General features: G+C 40.6%; 1 protein-coding gene across 2 annotated transcripts in view; it reads right to left on the bottom strand.

Moving 5' to 3' along the window:
- CFAP36 (cilia and flagella associated protein 36) overlaps positions 1 to 20,943 on the bottom strand; it is a 44,285-nt gene that overhangs the window by 5,732 nt on the left and 17,610 nt on the right. Inside the window, exons 4-7 of one of the 2 annotated variants that reach the window (XM_062209471.1) lie at positions 13,346 to 13,460; positions 10,072 to 10,162; positions 8,374 to 8,425; positions 5,282 to 5,384 (exon numbers count right to left, since the gene is read on the bottom strand). In XM_062209471.1, coding sequence (XP_062065455.1) covers positions 5,282 to 5,384; positions 8,374 to 8,425; positions 10,072 to 10,162; positions 13,346 to 13,460 — 361 coding nt within the window. The remainder of the gene's footprint in view (positions 1 to 5,281; positions 5,385 to 8,373; positions 8,426 to 10,071; positions 10,163 to 13,345; positions 13,461 to 20,943) is intronic. The other variant, XM_062209472.1, reaches the window with a different exon arrangement.

The raw sequence follows: 20,943 nt of genomic DNA, 5'->3' as shown, positions 1-20,943 counted from the left end.
GTCCCTTTAGTAGAGGTAGACTTGTCTCCCACATACGGAACCACAGAACAGGAGAAGAAACTGCTCAAATGATTGCTGAGAACGGGGGAACCTATACATACAGACATTTGTGTTCAACTCATGTACGTTTCTGGATACTTTTTGCCATGAGTCTGCTATAAACACACTGTTTATTAGGGTACTTCAGAAAGTGTGAAAAAAGTAGAATTAAAAGTTAATTATGGAGGGGTTGGTGTTGTGGCATAGTAGGTTAAGCCTCTACCTGCAGTGCCAGCATCCCATATGGGTGCTTATTCATGTCCCGGCTGCTCCTCTTCCAATCCAGTTATCTGCTATGGCCTGTGAAAGCAATGGAAGATGGCCCAAGTCCTTGGGCGCCTGCACCCGCTGGGGAGACCCAGAAGCTACTGGCTCCAGGTCGGCCCAGCTCTGGCTGTTGCAGCCATTTGGAGAGTGAACCATTGGATAGAAGACCTTTATCTCTATTTCTTCCACTCTCTGTAACTCTACCTCTCAAATTTAAAAGATCTTAGAAAAAAATTTAATTTTGGTGCAAAATAACTTGAAATGCATGCATAATTTTTTCATAACATACATTCTTGCATGAATTTCAAAATTTTCTGCACCAAAATTAAACTTACATCTTAATTCTACTTTTCCATAAATCTATCTTTTAAAAGATTTACTACAGATTCAAGGTTGTGGTGCAGCAGGTTAAGCCTCTGCTTGCAATGCCAGCATCCCATATGGGTGCTGGCTTGAGTCCTGGCTGCTCCACTTCCAATCCAGCTCCTTACTAGTGCTCCTGGGAAAGCAGCAGAAGATGGTCCAAGTGCTTGGGCCCCTGCACCCATGTAGTAGACCCAGATGAAGTTCCTCACCCCTGGCTTCAGCCTGCTGCAGCCCTGACCATTGCAGCCATTTGTAGAGTGAACCAGCAGATGGAAGACCTCTCTCTCTCCCTCTCCCCACCCCTGCCTCTCCTCTCTTTCAAATAAATAAATCTTTTAAAAAAAATTAAATAGGAATAGAGAGAAATTTCTTCTAATTTTTTTCCCCTAAGATCAGGAAGAAGGTAAGAATATCCCCTTCTCAACACTCTAATTCAACACTGTTCTGCAAATCCTCCATAATACAAAAAGATAATGAAAAGGAAATGAGGTACATTGATAAGGAAGAAAGATGTAAAACTATCTTTATTCACAGATAACATGCACTGACCAAAAAAAAAAAAAATTGGAATAAGCAATTATAGCAAGAGTACAGGGTAATCAAAAATAACTTTCCTTTATACCAGTAATGAGTAAATTAAATTTGAAATTAAAACACAATACCACTTATATCGGCACCCAAAAAGTGAAACACTTGAAGTATACAATCTAGTAAAATACGCACAAGATTCACATAAAGAAAAATTTAAGATTCTGATTAAAGAACTCAAAGAACTACATAAATGGAGATATTCCATGTTCGTAGATGGGAAGACCCAACAGTGTGAATATGTAAGTATAGATTCAATATAATCCCATGAAAATCTCAGCAAGTTATTTTGTGGATATTGAGAAACTTATCCTAAAAATGTATATGAAAAAGCAAAAGAACCAGAATAGCCCAATAAATACTGAAAAACCAAGTGGAGAATTGACACTACCTAATTTTATGATAATCAAGACAGTATGTTACTGGCAAAAGAATGGACAAACCAAGCTGATAGGAGAGAAAAGAATCTGAAAATGGACACAATCTTAGTTAACTGATCTTTGACAAAGGAACAAAGGTAACTCAATGGAGAAAAGCTAGTCTTTTGAAAAAAACGGGGCAGGGCTGGCACTGTGACATAGTGGGTTAAAACCCTGGCCTGAAGCGTCTGCATCCCATATGGGTTCCGGTTCGAGTCCCGGCTGCTCCTCTTCCCAACCAGCTCTCTGCTATGGCCTGGGATAGCAGTGGAAGATGGCTCAAGTCCCTGTGCCCTGAGCCCACGTGGGAAACCAGGAGGAAGTGCCTGGCTCCTGGCTTCGGATCGGCTCAGCTCCCGCCGTTGCCGCCATCTGGGGAGTGAACCAGCAGTCAGAAGATCTCTCTCTCTGTCTCTGCCTCTCTCTGTAACTCTTTCAAGTAAATAAAATAAATCTTAAAAAAATAAACAAATGAGGCTAAAACAACTGGACATACACATGATAAAAGAAAAAAAAATCTAAACACATATCTCACATCTTCCACAAGAATTAATCCCAAATGGATTCCAGCACTAAATGTAAAGCGCAAAAGTATAAAACTCCTAGAAAGAAACATAGAAATTACCCTAGAGGGCTGGCGCTGTGGCACAGCAGATTAAAGCCCTGGCCTGAAGTGCTGGCATCCCATATGGACGCCAGTTCTAATCCCGGCTGCTCCTCTTCCGATCCAGCTCTCTGCTATGGCCTGGGAAAACAGTAGAAGATGGCCCAAGTGTTTGGCCCCTGCACCCACGTGGGAGACCCAGAGGAAGCTCCTGGCTCCTGGCTTTGGATCGGCACAGCTCCGGCTATTGCAACCATCTGGGGAGTGAACCAGTGGATGGAAAACCTCTCTCTGTGTCTCTACCTCTCTCTGTAACTCTTTCAAATAAATAAAACAAATCTTTAAAAAAAAAAAAAAAGAAAGAAAGAAAGAAATGGGGCTGGCGCTGTGGTACAGGGGGTCAAAGCCCTGGCCTGAAGCTCTGGCATCCCATATGGATGCCAGTTCTAATCCCGGCTGCTCCTCTTCCAATCCAGCTCTCTGCTATGGCCTGGGAATGCAGCAGAAGATGGCCCAAGTCCTTGGACCCCTACACCCACGTAGAAAACCTGGAAGAAGCTCCTGGCTCCTGGCTTCAGATCGGCACAGCTCTGGCCGTTGTGGCCATCTGGGGAGTGAACCAGCTGATGGAAGACCTCTCATTCTGTCTCTACCTCTCTCTGGAACTCTGTCTTTCAAGTAAATACATTTTTAAAAATCTTTTTAAAAAATTTAAAAAAAAAAAAGAAGTAACCCTAGATGACCTTGGGTTCTTGCACTATGCAAGAAAGAAATAATTAGGAAGCTCGACCTCATTAAAATTTTGGAGCCAGTGCTGTAGCACAGTGAGTAAAGCCACTGCCAGCAATGCAGGCAATCTGATATGGATGCCATCTCTGCTCCTGCTCCCTGAGCAAGCAGTGGAAGACGGTCTAAGTGTTTGCATCCCTGCAGCCATGTGGAAGACCTGGATGAAGCTCCTGGCTCCTGGCTCCTGGCTTCAGCCTAGCCCAGCCCTGGCTGTTTCGGTCATTTGAGGAGTAAACCAAATGGATGGAAAAATCTCTCTTTCTGTCTTTCCCTTTGTCTCTATAATTCTTCCTTTCAAATAAATACAATAAATATTTTTTTAAAAAAAGTAAAGTTTCTCTATAAAAGACAATAGCAAGAGAAAGAAAAAAGGCAAGACAGGCTAGGAGGAAATATTTGCAAAAGGCGCATCTGAAAAAGCACACTGTTATCTAAAATATGTTAAAGAACTCTGAAAACTAAGCAATAAGAATATGAACAATCTCATTACAATAATGCACAAAGACCTTAACATACAAATCACCAAAAAAGACATACAGTTGATAAATAAGCATATGAAAAGATGCTGCACACATCACCAGGGAAATGCAAATAAAACAATGAGATATTGCTACACACCTATTAGAATGCCCCACATCTGGAATACTGACAATACCAAATGCTGATAAGGATGTGGAGTAACAGGAACTCCCATTCATTGCAAGTCAGAATGCAAAATGGTTCAGCCACTTTAGAAGACAGTTTGGAACTTGCTTATAAAATTAAACATGCTCTTACAACAGAAGCTAAAAATACATTTTTAGTATTAAAGGTCCTGAGTGCCCCTGAGTCTGACCTGGAACTCCCTAGCCACTCTTGATAATTTTGTTTGCATTCCCTCAAACCTGGGTGCTAGAACATTTGGGAGATAATACCCTCCACATTCCTCTGTCCTGATTATAGTCATGTGGCTATAGTTGTGTTTCCCTATATAAACAACGACCTTCTTGCGTTTGTTGGAGAAGTTGGATGTTAAGGCACTAGCCTGCCGCCTCCCTAGCTGCTTGCATTCTAAATAAACGTAACCCTTTTCTTTTCTCCAAATCCTTATCCTCTGAGTTATTGCCTCCTCTTGTGACAAAACACTATATTGTGGAGACATGTCATTATACATTTGTTCAAACCCAGAGACTGTGTAACACTAGGAGGAACCCTAAAATAAACTTTGGACTTTGGGTGCTAATGGCATGTCAAAGCAGTTTTATCAATTGTAGCAAATATACCACACTATCATGGGATCTGTTGATAATGTGAAAGATGTTGACATGTGAGAACAACTGTTAAAGTTGGAATCTCTGCACTTTCTGCTCAATTTTGCTGTGAACCTAAAACTGCCCTAAAACACTTAAATAAAGTTGCACTCCTAAACTTACACCAATTTCAAAGTTCTTCTAAAGTGTAGAAAAATTTAAGATTTAATCAAAAGACAAAGGTAAGTCACAGTTTCACCATTTAAAAGCTCAGTGATGTTGGACAAGGCACTCAAGTTCCCTCAATTTCTTATTTAAAAAAAGATAAAAGAAAAATAAGGATCCTAATATCTACCTCATACAGGTATGTCAGTTATGTTTTTTAAAATTTAAAATTGAGAAAGGAACATGCATTTAAAGCTATAGAAATCCATGATAAAAATGAACTGAATTTATGATCACAATTCAATTTCTGTTCCAGAATTACTTGTTTTATTACACTACAGGAAAACAGAGAATACTGAGAGTGGATTTGTAGCATATTCAACAAATTCATCACCAACATATCCTCTGAGGTGTCCCATAAATTTTGGGTTCAAAGACACACTTTCTGTCTAAATATCTGGACAAACTGGATACCTCTTATTTAACTGTGCTTTAATTCATTAAAAAAGTAATTTAATATTGTCTTTACAAGTTCAGTCTTTGACAAACACCAAACAACCATAAGCAAGGAAGAGAATACCAGATGTTACATGAACATACGTTGTAGGCTGCAGTATGGCACAGGCTGGTGACTCCTCAAAGGTTTGCTCACTGCCCTGGGTTCCAGGCTTCACTTGGAAATTTGGGGACTATACTCTCTAAATATTTCCTACTTGCAACCTCTTTAACTAAATTCACAAAGACCTTTTAAAATACCAAAGACGCACAATTCTCCATCCCAGAGTTAGAGAAAGTACAGTACCCCTCAACCTTACCTGATGTTGAATGCCCAAAATGTTCACCACTTCCTTGGGAATGACTCATCTTTATAGCTTCACTAGTATGCTCTGGGGGCTCTTCTGTTTTATCCTCTGATAACTTCAGGAGTCCATAATACAATTTTTTAAAAAACACAATTTAGATTTATTTAGATAATTCACTACCTAAGGGATACAAAAATATTACTTAAAAAAATTACTCTCTACTGACAAGCTAGTGAATAAGAGATTCTATTTTCCCAAAGTTCTTAAAGATTCTGTTAGCATTTTATAGCTCCCACTTTATGAAGGAGGTAAACTTTCATTTCCAATCACGTGATAACTCATATGGTTAGGACTTCAGACTCAGTGAAAACTGGGTTCAAACCCAGGCTTTACCCTCAGTAGTCATGTGACTCTGAGCAAGACCAAGAAATACTCTAACAGAAATAAAACCACTGAACTATGGTTTTCCGTTTAAAATTATATATATATATGTATACTTACACACATATATATACTTATGTGTATATATATAAGTATACATACATATATATATATACTTATACATATATATAAATAAAACATTACTTTAAATGCTTGAAGTAGGCACATATTTGTTTCCATTTCTACAATGGGATAGTATATATATGTCAAAGAAATCATTTAAATCTTGGAAAATAAGTTAGCTAATATTTCCTTAAAAATAAGGGAAAATTGGGGGTCATGTTGCAGCATAGTGAGATAAGCCATTGCCTGTAGTGCTGGAATTCCGTATGGTCACCAGTTTGAGTCTCAGCTGCTCTACTTGCGATTCAGCTCCCTGCGAGGGTGCCTGGGAAAGAAGTAGTGGAGGATGGCCCAAGTGCTTGGCCCCTGCACCCATGTGGAAGGCCTGGAAGAAGCTCCTGGCTTCGGTCTGGCCTAGCATCAGCCATTGTGACCTTTGGGGAGTGAGCCAGCAGATGGAAGACCTCTCTCTGTTTCTCCCCTGCCCCCCACCTCTCTCTATGTAACTCTGTCCTTTAAGTAAATAAAATCTTTAAAAAAAAAAATTAAGGGAAAATGCAATCACATATAGATGATTAGGCAATTCATGGACACCTAAATTTTAAGTCCCTATATGTTGGGTGATAGATAATATGGGGACTCATTATCACCATGTTTCCATAATAAAAAAATCTCAAAAGAAAACCAAAAATATACCCCTAAAACATTAGTATTCAAGAAACCTAATATAGTTTGCATTTAAATCAGAGAGTCACTACTGTCTTTTCTAATAATAGTTTAGATCTAGTTTCTGTTCTATATCCTTATATTTAAAAATCCTGGGGCTAGTGCTATGGCGCAACAGGGTAAGCCACTGCCTGCAGTACCAGCATCCAAGATGGGCACTGGCTCAAATCCTGGCTGCTCCACTTCCAATCCAGCTTCCTGTTAATGGCCTGGAAAAAGCAGAAGATGGTCTAAGTGCTTGGGCCCCTGCACCCATGTAGATGACCCAGATGAAGCTCTTGGTCATTGGCTTCAAAATGGCCCAGATCCAACCATTGCTACCATTTAGAGAGTGAACCAAAAGATGGAAGATCTCTCTCTTGCTGCCTCTCCTTCTCTCTCTTTAACTCTGCCATTTAAATAAATCAATCTTTAAAAAAAACCTTATTAGTATCTAAGAACTGCATCTTCTTTTTTTTTTTTTTTTTTTTTTTTTTTGACAGGCAGAGTGGATAGTGAGAGAGAGAGACAGAGAGAAAGGTCTTCCTTTTTGCCGTTGGTTCACCCTCCAATGGCCGCTGCGGCCGGCGCACTGTGCTTATCTGAAGCCAGAAGCCAGGTGCTTCTCCTGGTCTCCCATGGGGTGCAGGGCCCAAGCACTTGGGCCATCCTCCACTGCCTTCCCGGGGCCACAGCAGAGAGCTGGCCTGGAAGAGGGGCAACCGGGACAGAATCCGGTGCCCCAACCAGGACTAGAACCCGGTGTGCTGGCGCCGTAAGGTGAAGGATTAACCTGTTAAACCACGGCGCCGGCCGAACTGCATCTTCTTTTACTAAAAAGAGACCTACTCAAAATCCATAAATCATCTCTTAATCCCAAAACATCTCTTTCTTTTGTTCTTCATTAAGTACCCTGGAGTAAAATAGGTTTTTCAAAGACAGTGAAATGATACAAGCACATGTCATAGTGACTGAGAGGGAAAATTACTTTCAAATGATTGAGAGAGTTTATATTAGGTTTCCCCTTCCCTTCAGGGAGACTGAGAAAATGTGGAAAAGGAGGCAGCCAGAAAAGGGGAGAAGCTACATCTTTAATTTATATACAGGAAAGATTAGGCATTTTATGGAAATGATTCATAATAGAAAATCAGTACATGTGGAACTGTGATAATGCATCATTCTGCGTCAAGCTGATAATATCATAAAGCCTGCAGGGAACTTCAATTGCTGTTTCAATACAGTAAAGGAATCAATGAAAAGTGGAAAAGTAAAATCTTTCCCCTAATCTTCTTTTACTCATAATCTTCCTTTTATTAGGAACCCTCTAAAGTAAATGGTTTTATAATTTTCAGAGTTAATAACCTCTTTATTTACTGGGGAATTTAAAAGATAGGTTGCTGATGAATCATGAAGAGAGTAAACTTACAAAGAAAGTAATCCTTTATAAGTATATACTTTCTATTTTAAAAAGTATAAAAATCTAAATAGGGTTCAAGTCCCAACTCCGCTCCCAATTTCAGCTTCCTGCTAATGCAGACCTTGGAAGGCAGTGGTAATGGCTCCAGTGGTTGGATACCTGCCACCCACGTGGGAAACTTGGACTGAGTTCGCAGTTTGGGGCTTTGCCATGGCCAGGTACTGACTGGTACAGGCATTTGGGAAGTGAATCAGTGGATGGGAGCTCATTTTGTTTATGTTTCTTTGTCTCTATGTCTCTCAAATGATAAAATAATAAATAAAAAGTTAAATGTCAACCCTATCTTCAATAAAATATGACTATTCTGAGAAACTGAGTAGTTCCACATAAGCTTAAACTTTAACAGCAAAACCTAGGTATAAACTAAACAAGAGAAAATAGCAACAAACTATACTTCTGTTATACGTTCTACAGGCACCTGTTTTGTTCTCTTCCTTTCTTCCTCCCGGTCATATTCCTCTTTTGATTTTCTGAAATATTAAAAAATAAACAGAAAAATAAATTTTCTTTTTTGGTCAAAGAACAAATATTCAATCAACCAATATGCTAACCTAAGATTACAATACAAGCACAGCATTTTGGACACAGGGATGGACAATAATCAGATTTTGCTCTAATGTGGCTTATGATCAACCGAGAAAGATGGATATAGACATCATAACATAATTAGTAACATAAAACACAGGTTTACATTTTTATTCTAGAAATTTGACAACACTAGCTGAACAAAGACTAACAGAATTAAAATCTTAAACCCAAATGAGAATAGCAAATTCTACCAAAAAAGACTTTCATCTCCCTCTTGAGAAATCAGCCACACCCCTCCTGATAAGAGCCACCCCCACCCCAATTCTAGTTTTTCCAACACCACTTGAACTATCGTAAAGTACTCTTCATGCCACTGTGCAAAAGGCTATTAACATTTATAAACTGCTTTAGGAAAAAAGGTCAAAGGCAACTGCTTTTCGCATATGTTCATTACTACTACTTACACAGTTACAGATCCCCCTCAAAAGCTCTCAGAAAATAAATCTAAAAATACAGTAGTGATCACTTTTCAGATCACTGGTCAACCAATAAAGCCAATCCAGTCAAAACTTCACTATCCTCTGACCCAAGTACCCTTACCTCTCCAACCTGTAAACTCAAAGCATTTTAGGTTATCCCAGGTTCTTATCTGTCCCTGCCATGGAAAGTAAGACCTGGCAGAAAAGGACTCAGTTTATCTATATACCTGCCTCACTCCCTAAAACCACTCAAACTCCCTGAAGTTAAACACAAAGTCCCAGGGCTCCTGCCTTAGTCTCCCTCTAGGCCCATTCTCTTTTGCTTTGGGGCTGGAGATGAGGTGTGAAGGTGGGGTGACCACAGGATGCTTGAAGATGGTCATGTGTAGTGGGAGAGCTGGAGAAGCAGTACCCTCAATGGCCAGTGACTACAGGTATACTTTTGTCCTAAACCTGGCACAAAAATTAGGTGCTGCAATTGCCCCTCTCACCCAAAACTACAACAGAGGTTAGGGGACAACAGGCTGTAAGAAAAAGAAAGGCCCATCAACCTTCCTTAGTTCTCGGTGGGCCCCTGTAGTGGGCTTCACACTTCTTGAAAGGTATGTGCCTCAGAATCATGTAATGGAAAGAGAAAGACCAACAAGACACACATCTGGGATAAATGCTTCCCAACATCCTCTCTCTTTTGCAGGTTATCCAGTCTGTGGAATCTGGATGCCTAGCCTCCTACTGTGAGCTACCACGACAAATTGAGATCCAGAAACCACAGAGTATCCTGCTCAATTCAGGTCACTAACCCCTCATCAGGGATCAGACTGGGTATACTGCAACTTCTTTCCATCATTGCCTAGTTTCCCATTCCTACGATGCCAGTAGGAAAAAAATCCTTTAATTTGGCTAATCTGGTATGAGTCATCTGAAAGTAATTTTTTCTGTCCATTAATAATAGTTATAAAATGATAAAAAGTTACAAAATGATAAGTCATTTTGATGGTCTTCAACAGACAAATTTAGATATTTTGCTACTTCATAATATTTTCTGATTAAAAATATATACAGATAATATGCCATTACTGATGATTCATTCAAAAAATAAAGCAGAGTACCTAAGAACTTCCCTCAGGATTTTCATCTCTTGCTGTTCAAGGTCATTGGTCATATCAGAGCCATCTGTTAAGCAGTCAGGTAATACACCTGCTCAAAATCAAAGACCACACAGAAGAATATCAACTCAACTGAAAACATCTATTTCTCACTGTCAAGTACAAATCAGTTTAAGAAATGACATATAAAAAACATTCAAAGCTATTATCTTCTTAATTATTGCCTTTAAAACTTTTTCTCATTTTAGGGGCTTCCCCACCACCATCAAGAAACCAACAATTTACCTGGAAATATATATTAGCAATTGTTTGTATTGGCTAGTAAAAATAACAAAGATGTATAACAATAAAATTAATGTTATACTGTCATCCATAATCATATAATATCTGAGCATATACCACTGGAATCATCGAAAAAGGTGTCCCTTAAAAAGTAAAACACAATTTTGTTAACTGAAACAACATTTAATAGTCTATCCATACCACAACAGATGCTATTAAACAAAAGGGCCTTGCTTACTATGTGTAATGAAAGCATGGTGCTAAGCACTTGTGGGGATATAAAGAGAAATAAACAATCTCTACCCTCGCAGCTTCTGTTCGCATGTTGGTTTATTAACTATGAATCACAGCAGTACCAACTTTGGCCCAAAGCAAATAAACATTCATGGCAAATCATTTTAAACATTGGTTTAATTTACTTTATTGGTTATAACTTCCTGATAAGCAACCAAACACATTCAGCATTCTGTTCACATGTATAATTATATTCTATAACATGAGCAGAATCTCTCTTAATTTTTACCCTCTATCTCTTTATTTGCACGTAACTGGGATTTTGGATGTGCTCTAAAGTAAAGCAGCTTTATCATTTTAATCCCCTTGATGTTTGAAGGTATTTTTGAGGTAACTGCAGATTCACAAGCAGTTGTAAAGAAATAATAAAGATGCTAGTGCCCTTTACTCAGTTTCCCCCACATTAACATCTTGCAAAGCTGCAGTACACTATCACAACCAGAAAACTCACATCTGTACAACTCATCAACCCTAAGTGCATTTGTGCTCAAAAGATATAAAAATTATTATTCTCCTAGTAACATCTCTAAGGAAAATTAAAAATATTAAGGGAAAGACAATGCAACAGTATAAAATATTCCAAAACCACCAAAAATAATGCTGATTTGCATTTCCCCCAAATTCTTTTATGAAATATAGCCAAGGAACCAGAGAATCTTTGGCTTTTTCTCGTCACAATGACAATTTTCAAACAATTTGTAATTCTGAGTACAAACAACCTAGATCTAAGGTGCTGACACCCCTGGATCTAAGTTAAGCAACATTCTTAATTACAAGCATTAAAAATTCTGTAGCAGAAACTAAGTATCAGTTTAAGTGTAAGTAAACGGTCCCACACTGTGGACTGACAGTAGCCATTATTCCACATCACTCCCCTCCTTCCTTGCTAATATGTCCCAGGTTTTGTGCAGTCATCACGTAGCCAACTTCTTAGAGGCTGGGGCCTCTGCATCCCCAGGAGAGTGACTCATGATTCAGCAATCATAATGATCGCATTCCCCACAGCTGATGGTTTTAAAAAGGCAAGTGACCCCAATCCCAATTAATAGGACCTAAAGGGAAAACTTGAGGGCTTCCATGAAAGTGCGTCCTGCTAACAAAATGAGATGTACAAGAGGACCTTCATGAGACGCTCTTGAGTCTGCATGTGAAACAGCCAGAGCACAATCATGAGGGAAGAGCCTGAGAATGGCAGAGTTAGATAGAAAGAATCAGGGTCTTGATAAATAACATCACTAGTCACTAAATTTACCAACTCTGGATTTGTCTTGCTTTCCTTCATCGCTCTGAACTTGTTTTGTAAGATAACTTAGAATTGCATAGGCCATTTTCAGTGGGGTGTTCTGTAATGGGTGGCCTGAAGTGACTAGCTGATACAAGCTGAATATGTATTGGTTCCCTTTTGATTATAATCTAAATGAGTTTCCAGTTAAATTCTAAGCTGAACACTACAGAGTCCAATGTCAAGTTCACTATTCAACAAAATTGATCTCCTCAAAGCAAATTTTACTAATATAAAATAATTATTAAAATTCTCTATTCCACAGGTCATAATAAAGCATAGTTTCAGGAAAATTCAGAGGAAATTTTTTCATAAAATAAACCGTGTTAGAAAGACAAAGAGAAGAGAGACTATTTTCCAAATTTATTTGCACCAAAATACCAGCACTGTGTCATGCATTCTTCCAGATTAGGGGAACATTATCTCCTACCCAGATTAACAGCTCTATTAACCTGCTGTGAAAGGCATGTTAGGATTTTAGGGGATGTTTATGTGTCAGACAGATGAGAAGGAGAATCCCCAAAAAGGAATCAGCAACATCCTGTTTGCACTGCAACAAACAAAGCCCTTCTGATTTTCACACGTTCAAGGAACAAAGGAAAATTCTTGCTGCCAAACTATTAAAGAGGTTGTGAGCCATAAGCAAAGAATATCAATGACACACAGGAATTAAGGTGAAATAACCAGAGCCAAATAATCACAATCTGGGTTGAAAGTGAGATGGTATAATAACAAGAGGGATGGTTAGAAAGTCATCTGCTCTGAATGAGGACGTCACATGTAGTTCAGTTACACAAGAGGGACACAAAAGCAAGCGGAGCTAAAGAAGAAATCAGAGCAGTCAGGGAGGAGACACAGCCAGAGTACACCCGCGCTTTGATTATAAGGCTGGGGCAATCATATCTGCCCATTGCCCTCGGTTCTCAATGTGGTTCTCAATGTAGTCCTGTACCAGCAGCTTCAGCATCACCTGACAGCTTGTTGAAAATGCTAATTATCGGGCTCCCTTTCAGATCTACTGAATGAGAAACTGAGAGAAAACCGTATGTGTTTCAACAAGTCTTGCAACTATTCTGTGTGCTCAAAGAAACTTGACAACCACTGTCAGCTACAAAGGTCCTAACAACGATAAGACAGGAGTCACTTTCTCTCATCAGTAACCATCATAAACACAATGGCTGGGCACAAAATTGAGCTCTCTGAAATACAAAACATTATGAAATCAAATTCTGGTCTGCTTTGAGATGCAAAGAAAGTGATCAGGAAGTTTACACTCTCCAATCTCTAATGTCAGTCAGACTTTTAAAATTAAAATAAATGTATAAAAGGCAGCTATATTTATGACTGTATCAAAATAGTCCAAACTGCAACAACAAAAGGAGGCATGTTTCACGTAGATTCCTAACTTCAACAATTTACCATTTCTCTCTTGAATTATCCGAATAGCCTGCAGCTGCATTTCAATGTTCTTTTGGACCATCATTGCTTTAAAGATCGTAAAATCTTCTGCTGCCAACACGGGTTGCAAAATGGCCTGTGGAAAGAAATCTGGAAGTTAAGAGAAGATTTAAGTTTTTAAAGTATTCCCCATACATTCATTTAAATAATTTCTACCAAAAAACTCTGCATTAACTCAAGAATGCTAAAAAAATTTTGAATGACTCAAAAGGACAATTTTTTTTTTTTTTTGACAGCCAGAGTGAACAGAGAGAGAGACAGAGAGAAAGGTCTTCGTTTGCCATTGGTTCACCCTCCAATGGCCGCCGAAGCCGGCACACCACGCTGATCCGAAGCCAGGAGCCAGGTGCTTATCCTGGTCTCCCATACGGGTGCAGGGCCCAAGCACTTGGGCCATCCTCCACTGCACTCCCAGGCCACAGCAGAGAGCTGGCCTGGAAGAGAGGCAACCGGGACAGAATCTGGCGCTCCGACCGGGACTAGAACCTGGTGTGCCGGCACCACAAGGCAGAGGATTAGCCTACTGAACCACGGCGCCGGCTCAAAAGGACAATTTTAAGACTTTATTTTGAAAGCTTTTACAATAGGATTCTCATGAGGTTGACTCTCCAAATCCTCATGCCTCTTTCTGTAAGCTAAAGTTGACAATGATAGATTTTCCAAATGACCCAGTGCTGAATGACTGAAAAATAACAGGAATCTTGCTTACTTTTTAGAAGTTACCACTTCAGTATCTGGATTTGTTTATCAGCCAAAATAATAATAACTATTTAGTTTATATTCTGTCACTTGAAATTTGTTTTATGAATGATGTTATTCAGTAACTACAAAATTATTTAATAAAAGTACCAAATTAAATTGGGGGGCACATTTGGTGCAGAGATTAAGACTCAGTTTGAGATGCCCACATCCCACATTAAGTATCTAGATTGTGAGTTGCTGGGTGCATTTCTGATCCAGCTTCCTGTTCATGTGTGCCCTGGGAGGCAGCTGGTGATGGCTCAAGTACTTGGCTCTCTAACACCCACATATGAGACCTGGATTGAGTTCTGGGCTCCTAGCTTCAGCCTGGGCCAATACCAGCTGTTGCAGGCATTTGAGGAGCAAACCAGTAGATGAAAGATCTCTGTCTGCCTTTCAAATTGAAAAAAAAAAAAAATTAACAAACTACAAATATTACAAGAATGCAGTTCAGCTGTCTTCTAAGAAGAAAGTTTCATGAAAGAGGTGGAGTTAGAAAATACGATGTAAAAATTGTAACTGAGAAGTCTAATAAACAAAACCGACAAGGACTATCATTGAAGACTCAAATACTTCCTAACTGCTGAGACTATTATTTGGTCTAGAGCAAACCAATTCCCACACTAATCAATGAGATTTGAAATATATGAAATCCCAAAACACTCAGAATTTATCCACCTTACAAAATCTTATTTCTAACTTCACATGATACTAATGAACAAGCTGGCCACACAAAATCATGCTAAGGCAACCAAGGGTGTGCCATTTACTAGGAGGCAGCAGTAATAATGTCACAGAAAACACCTCAACAAAAGCGACCTCAAAGAATTCTATTCCAAAGACGAAGGAGCTCTGCCCTCAGCAAACAGCTTACAACCTAGACGCCTGCATTCTAACAAGGCTAAAGTGCAAAAGCAGTGCTCTGTGATACCTACAGAGAGTCAACTATAAGGGAAAAGATGGAAGTTTCTCTTAAATTCACAAATATGGTCAAGAAGGCCCAAGGGCAAGATAAGGCAAATAGGCTTTATCTGTGTTTGAAAGTTGCAGTATTGAAAACAACTGTGGGCAGCATTTGCCAATTATTAGTGATGTCTTCCAGAGTCCTGACAGGGGGCTACCAGCAAGTACTTTGTCCCTATCACTAACAGTCACTGAAGGACATTGCTGTTGATGACAACATGTCAACCAGAGCTTCAGTCAGCAAGCCAGAGGCTGCACTGATACTTAAAGTTATACTGCAGTGCTTCTCAAAGCGTCACCCTTCACCCTTCACCCTTCTTAACAAATGCAGGAACGAGGGACTGTCAAAATGAATACACCTGAGCCCTGCCTCAGACTAACGAATGTAGCTGTCTGGAAGATGTCTGTCAACTTATTTCCCCAGACAATTAGTGTAACATTAAAGTTTGAGAACTTTAATGCTGAGAATTGGTATAGTGGGGAATAAAATCAGCCTTTGATAGCAAAAGCTTTCTTCCAGCTTGACCACGCACCAGCTTTGGGACTCTGGACACCTCATTTAGTCTTCAAAGTCTCAATTTCTTCATCTGGAAAACCAGTACAACAACAATAGTATTTATACTATTAGTTTTACTATTTATACTAATAGTTTTACTGAATCCAAGACTGCATATATTAGTAAAATAAACTGTTAATTTATGTGCCACTAAAGGGAAAAACCCTAGCAATTAAACTGTAACACCAACAATTACAAAATGCATTCTTATGGCAGATATGAAATTTGCATCTTTGAATAAAAGAAACCCAGTAACAACTTCCTGACTTGGTGTTGAGATTAAATGAGAAAACCCAGTTGCTGTGAAGTTGTTGAATAGCATACCAGTTTTTTGTTTTGTTTTGTTTGTTTTTTAAAGATGTATTTACTGGGGCCAGTGCTGTGGCGCAGCAGGTTAACGCCCTAGCCTGAAGTGCTGGCATTCCACATGGGCACAATTTCGAGACCCGGCTACTCCACTTCCAATCCAGCTCTCTGCTGTGGCCTGGGAAAGCAGTGGAAGATGGCCCAAGTCCTTGGACCCCTGCAACCTGCATTTTAGAGTTACCCAGAGAGAGGAGAAGCAGAGAGAGAGAGAAGTCTTCCATCTGATGGTTCACTCCCAAGATAGCTGCGACAGCTGGAGCAGCGCCAATCCGAAGCCAGGAGCCAGGAGCTTCTTCCGGGTCTCCCATGTGGGTGCAGGGGTCCAAGGACTTAGGCCATCCTTTACTGCTCTCCCAGGCCATAACAGAGAGCTGGACAGGAAGTGGAGCAGCCGGGACTCAAACCAGCGCCCATATGGGATGCTGGCACTGCAGGTGGCTTTACTGGCTATGCCACAGCGCCGGCCCCTAGCATATTGTTTTGACATTTAATCAGCATTGAAAGGGCTAGAATAATTTCATAGGTACTTTTCAGTTTACAAAGTAAGTGCTTTCTCCTAAAAGCATCCAGTAAGGGCAGTTAAAGGATCTGAATACAAGAGTTAAACTAAAAAAAAAAAAAAAAAAAAAAAAAAAAAAAAAAAAAAAAAAAAAGTAGCAGTAAATTTAAAAAGCCAAAACAGTCTTTAAGTATCCTTTTAACTAACTGAAATGTCAAACTACAATGTAGGAAGACTATGAGATACACCAAAGATGATATCTACCTTTGAGAAAAGCACATTAAGAAAAAAATGTACATTCAGGCTTCGAGAATCTGACTTAGAGGTTAAAAAGACATTCAAATATGTTCGTTCACACTCAGCCTAAGGCTTCTCTGATTATATCACATTTTTGAAAAGTGTAAGTGGTTCCATGCATTTGTGATGCTCCATGAAGAAAGCATGCATACTGGCTATTTTTTTTTTCTTTTTTTTTTTTTTGACAGGTAGTGTTATAGACAGTGAGAGAGAGACACACACACAGAGAAGTCTTCCTTCCTAAGGTTCAATCCCCAAGTGGCTGCAATGGCCGGCGCTGCACCAATCCGAAGCCAGGAGCCAGGTACTTCTTCCCGATCTCCCATGCGGGTGCAGGGGCCCAAGCACTTGGGCCATCCTCCACTGCCCTCCTGGGCCACAGCAGAGAGCTGGACTGGAAGAGGAGCAAACGGGACTAGTACCCAGTGCCCCAACCGGGACCAGAACCCGGTGACCATATGGGATGCTGGCGCCACAGGCGGAGCATTAACCAAGTGAGCCACGGTGCCAGCCCCATAATGGCTATTTCTAAGAATTCAGGTCTTGGCAAGTAAGTACATTTGCTGGACCATAGCCCTGAATGGTGCGCTAAACTTAGTAAATATGCAACAAATATTTGTTGCTATTACAAAAAGACTCTATTCTGGCCGGCACCGTTGCTTAACAGGCTAATCCTCCGCCTTGCGGCGCCGGCACACCAGGTTCTAGTCCCGGTTGGGGCACCGGATTCTATCCTGGTTGCCCCTCTTCCAGGCCAGCTCTCTGCTGTGGCCCAGGAAGGCAGTGGAGGATGGCCCAAGTCCTTGGGCCCTGCACCTGCATGGGAGACCAGGAGAAGCACCTGGCTTCTGGCTTCGGATCAGCGCGGTGCGCAGGCCACAGTGGCCATTGGAGGGTGAACCAACAGCAAAAGGAAGACCTTTCTCTCTGTCTCTCTCTCTCACTATCCACTCTGCCTGTCAAAAAAAAAAAAAAAAAAAAAGACTCTATTCTGCTAGCCAGTTTTCTATTACTCTAGGCTAATCAATGTAATTCTTGAGCATCCTTTATGATCATATGTAACAGCAGATTAACAGCTGTCCATACTGCACAATGACTCACTACTTAATCAAGCAGCACAGATGAGACATCTAAACGGGAGCTGACTTTATCTTCATTGCCTTCCTAGAACGGCAATGATCAAAAATACTAAGAAAGATATATATACCTTGGACTTCATTAAAACTAAAAACTTTTGTGCATGAAGACATTATCAACAACATGGAAGAAAGTATTTTAAATCATATATTGAACCTAGATTGATATCCAAAATATAAAGAACTCTCAAATCCAAAGAAAAAAGAAAAAACTCAATTTAGAAGAGGGTAATGGGTTTGAACAGGCCTTTATCCAAAGAAAATATACAAAGGGACAATTAGCACCTGAAAAGATGCTCTAATTATGTGGAAATGAATATCAAAATGACACTATCATCTCATACTCATTAGGATGGCTAGTGCAAAAAACAAACAAAAAACTAAGGACAGAAAATAACAAGTGTTAATAAAGATGTAAAGAAAGTGGAACCCTTGATGGTGGGAATGTAAAGTTATGCCATTATAAGGGCCCGGCACTGTGATAAAGCTAGTAAAGCCGCTGCCTGCAGTGCTGGCATCCTGGCTGCTCCACTTCCTTTCCACCCCCCTGCTATAGCCTGGAAAAGTCCTTGGGCCCCTGCACCATGTAGGAGACTCTGAAGAAGCTCGTGGCTCCTGGCTTTGGATCGACCCAGCTCCGATAGTTGCGGCCACTTGGGGAGTGACCGAATGGATGGAAGACCTCTCTCTTTTTCTCTCTGCCTCTCCCTCTGTAACTCTTTAAAAAAATAAAATGAAATCTTGGCCGGCACCGTGGCTTAACAGGCTAATCCTCCGCCTTGCGGCGCCGGCACACCAGGTTCTAGTCCCAGTTGGGGCGCCGGATTCTATCCCGGTTGCCCCTCTTCCAGGCCAGCTCTCTGCTGTGGCCCAGGAAGGCAGTGGAGGATGGCCCAAGTCCTTGGGCCCTGCACCCGCATGGGAGACCAGGAGAAGCACCTGGCTCCTGGCTTCGGATCAGCGAGATGCGCAGGCCGCAGCGGCCATTGGAGGGTGAACCAACGGCAAAAAGGAAGACCTTTCTCTCTGTCTCTCTCTCTCACTATCCACTCTGCCTGTCAAAAACAAACAAACAAACAAAAAATCTTAAAAAAAAAGTGATGCAATAATAGATAATAATATCATCATTAATCAAAAAGTTCAAAATAGAATTACCATATGATTCAGCAATTCTTCTTGGGTATATATAGCCAAAGAAATGAATAGAGGTATCAAAACTAATTTTTTTAATTTATTTTATTTGAAAGGTAGAGTTATAGAGATATACATACACACACAGAGAGAGAGAGAGAGAGAGAGAGAGAAAGAGAGAGAGAGGCTGTATCTTCCATCCACTGGTTCACTCCCCCAAATGGCCGCAACAGCCAGGGCTGTACCAGGCCGAAGCCACGAGACAGGAGCTTCATCTGAGTCTCCCACATGGGTGCAGAGGCCTCTGCTGCTTTCCCAAGTGCATTAGCAGAGAACTAAGTGGGAAGTGGAACAGCAGGAACTCCGATTGGTGCCCATATGGGATGCTGGAATTGCAGGTGGTGGTTTAACCCATTGTGACAAAACACCGGCCCCAGAAGTGATTTTTTTAAAGTGATATTTTTAACATTCATGTTCATAGAAGCATTATTCACAATAACCAGAAAGTGGAAGCAACCCAAGTGTCAGTTAATGGATGAATAAACAAAATGAAGTATACACATACAATGGAATACTATCTACAGTTAAAAAGGAAAAAAATTCTGACAAACACTACAACATCCAATGCCTTGGAGACATTATGGTAAGTAAAAATTATCAGTCAGAACAAGACAAATATTGTATGATTCTACTTACAGTAGATACCTAGAATGGTCAAATTAATAGAAATAGCCAGGAACTGTGGGGGAAGGGAGAATGAGAAGTTGTATAATGGGTTTAGATAAAAAGTTTTGCAAGACAGTTCTCTGGGTGATCTTGAACTAACCCGGTTGCCCCTTCTTTCTTGTAATTCCCAAGAATAACTGTACAATGTACTGGGGATGCAGGATTCTGACATAAGGGGGGGAATTGGCTGGAACTGCTCAAGCTTTGCTCTGGTCTCCTTGCCATCAGAACAGGACCTTTAATGGCTTAGTACAGTGAGGACTGTGACCCCTGAGTCCCTCATTGGCAGTGCAAGTGGGGCACATACAGTTGAAACTCCTTACAGCCCACACAGATTCCAGAGCCTTGAAGAACTGATTTACAAAGAAGCATAGGCTTCCATAGTCCCTTGCTGCCTGTGTGTAAATAATAACTGTGTCACGTAACTCGGCGCATAGGAATGTGTCTTGTCTCACCAGACTCAGATAAATTTTAAGGAGTGCAGAGTGAACTTGCCTCACAGGCCTGAAAAATGAAAAGAGCTCCAGAGATTAGTTGCATAACAATGTAAATATTACACTACTAAACTATACACTTGAACATGATTAAAATGGTAAACATTATATATGTTCTACCACAATTTAAAAAATGTTTAAAGTATGAAATTTCTAGTATGAAAATTATCTCAATAAAGTTGCTTTTAAAAAAATAAAGTTAGGGGCTGGTGATGTGGCGCAGCAGGTTAATGCCCTGGCCTGAAGCACCAGCATCCCATATGGGCACCGGTTCTAGTCCCAGCTGCTCCACTTCTGATCCAGCTCTCTGATATGGCCTGGGATAGCGGTAGAGAATGGCCCAAGTCCTTGGGCCCCTGCACCCGCGTGGGAGACCCAGAAGAAGCTCCTGGCTTCAGATCGGCACAGTTCCGGCCATTGCGGCCAATTGGGGAGTGAACCAGCGGATGGAAGAACTTTCTCTCTCCCTCTCTCTGCCTCTCCTCTCTATGTGTAACTTTGACTCTCAAGTAAAAAATAAATAAATATGGGCCAGCTCCGAGGCTCACTTGGCTAATCCTCTGCCTGAGGCACCAGCACCCAGGGTTCTAGTCCTGGTTGGGGCGCCAGATTCTGTCCCGGTTGCTCCTCTTCCAGTCCAGCTCTCTGCT

The sequence above is a fragment of the Lepus europaeus genome, chromosome 13 (genome assembly GCF_033115175.1).
Source record: "Lepus europaeus isolate LE1 chromosome 13, mLepTim1.pri, whole genome shotgun sequence".
Classification (NCBI taxonomy): domain Eukaryota; kingdom Metazoa; phylum Chordata; class Mammalia; order Lagomorpha; family Leporidae; genus Lepus; species Lepus europaeus.
This window is presented reverse-complemented; position numbering and strand designations above follow the sequence as displayed.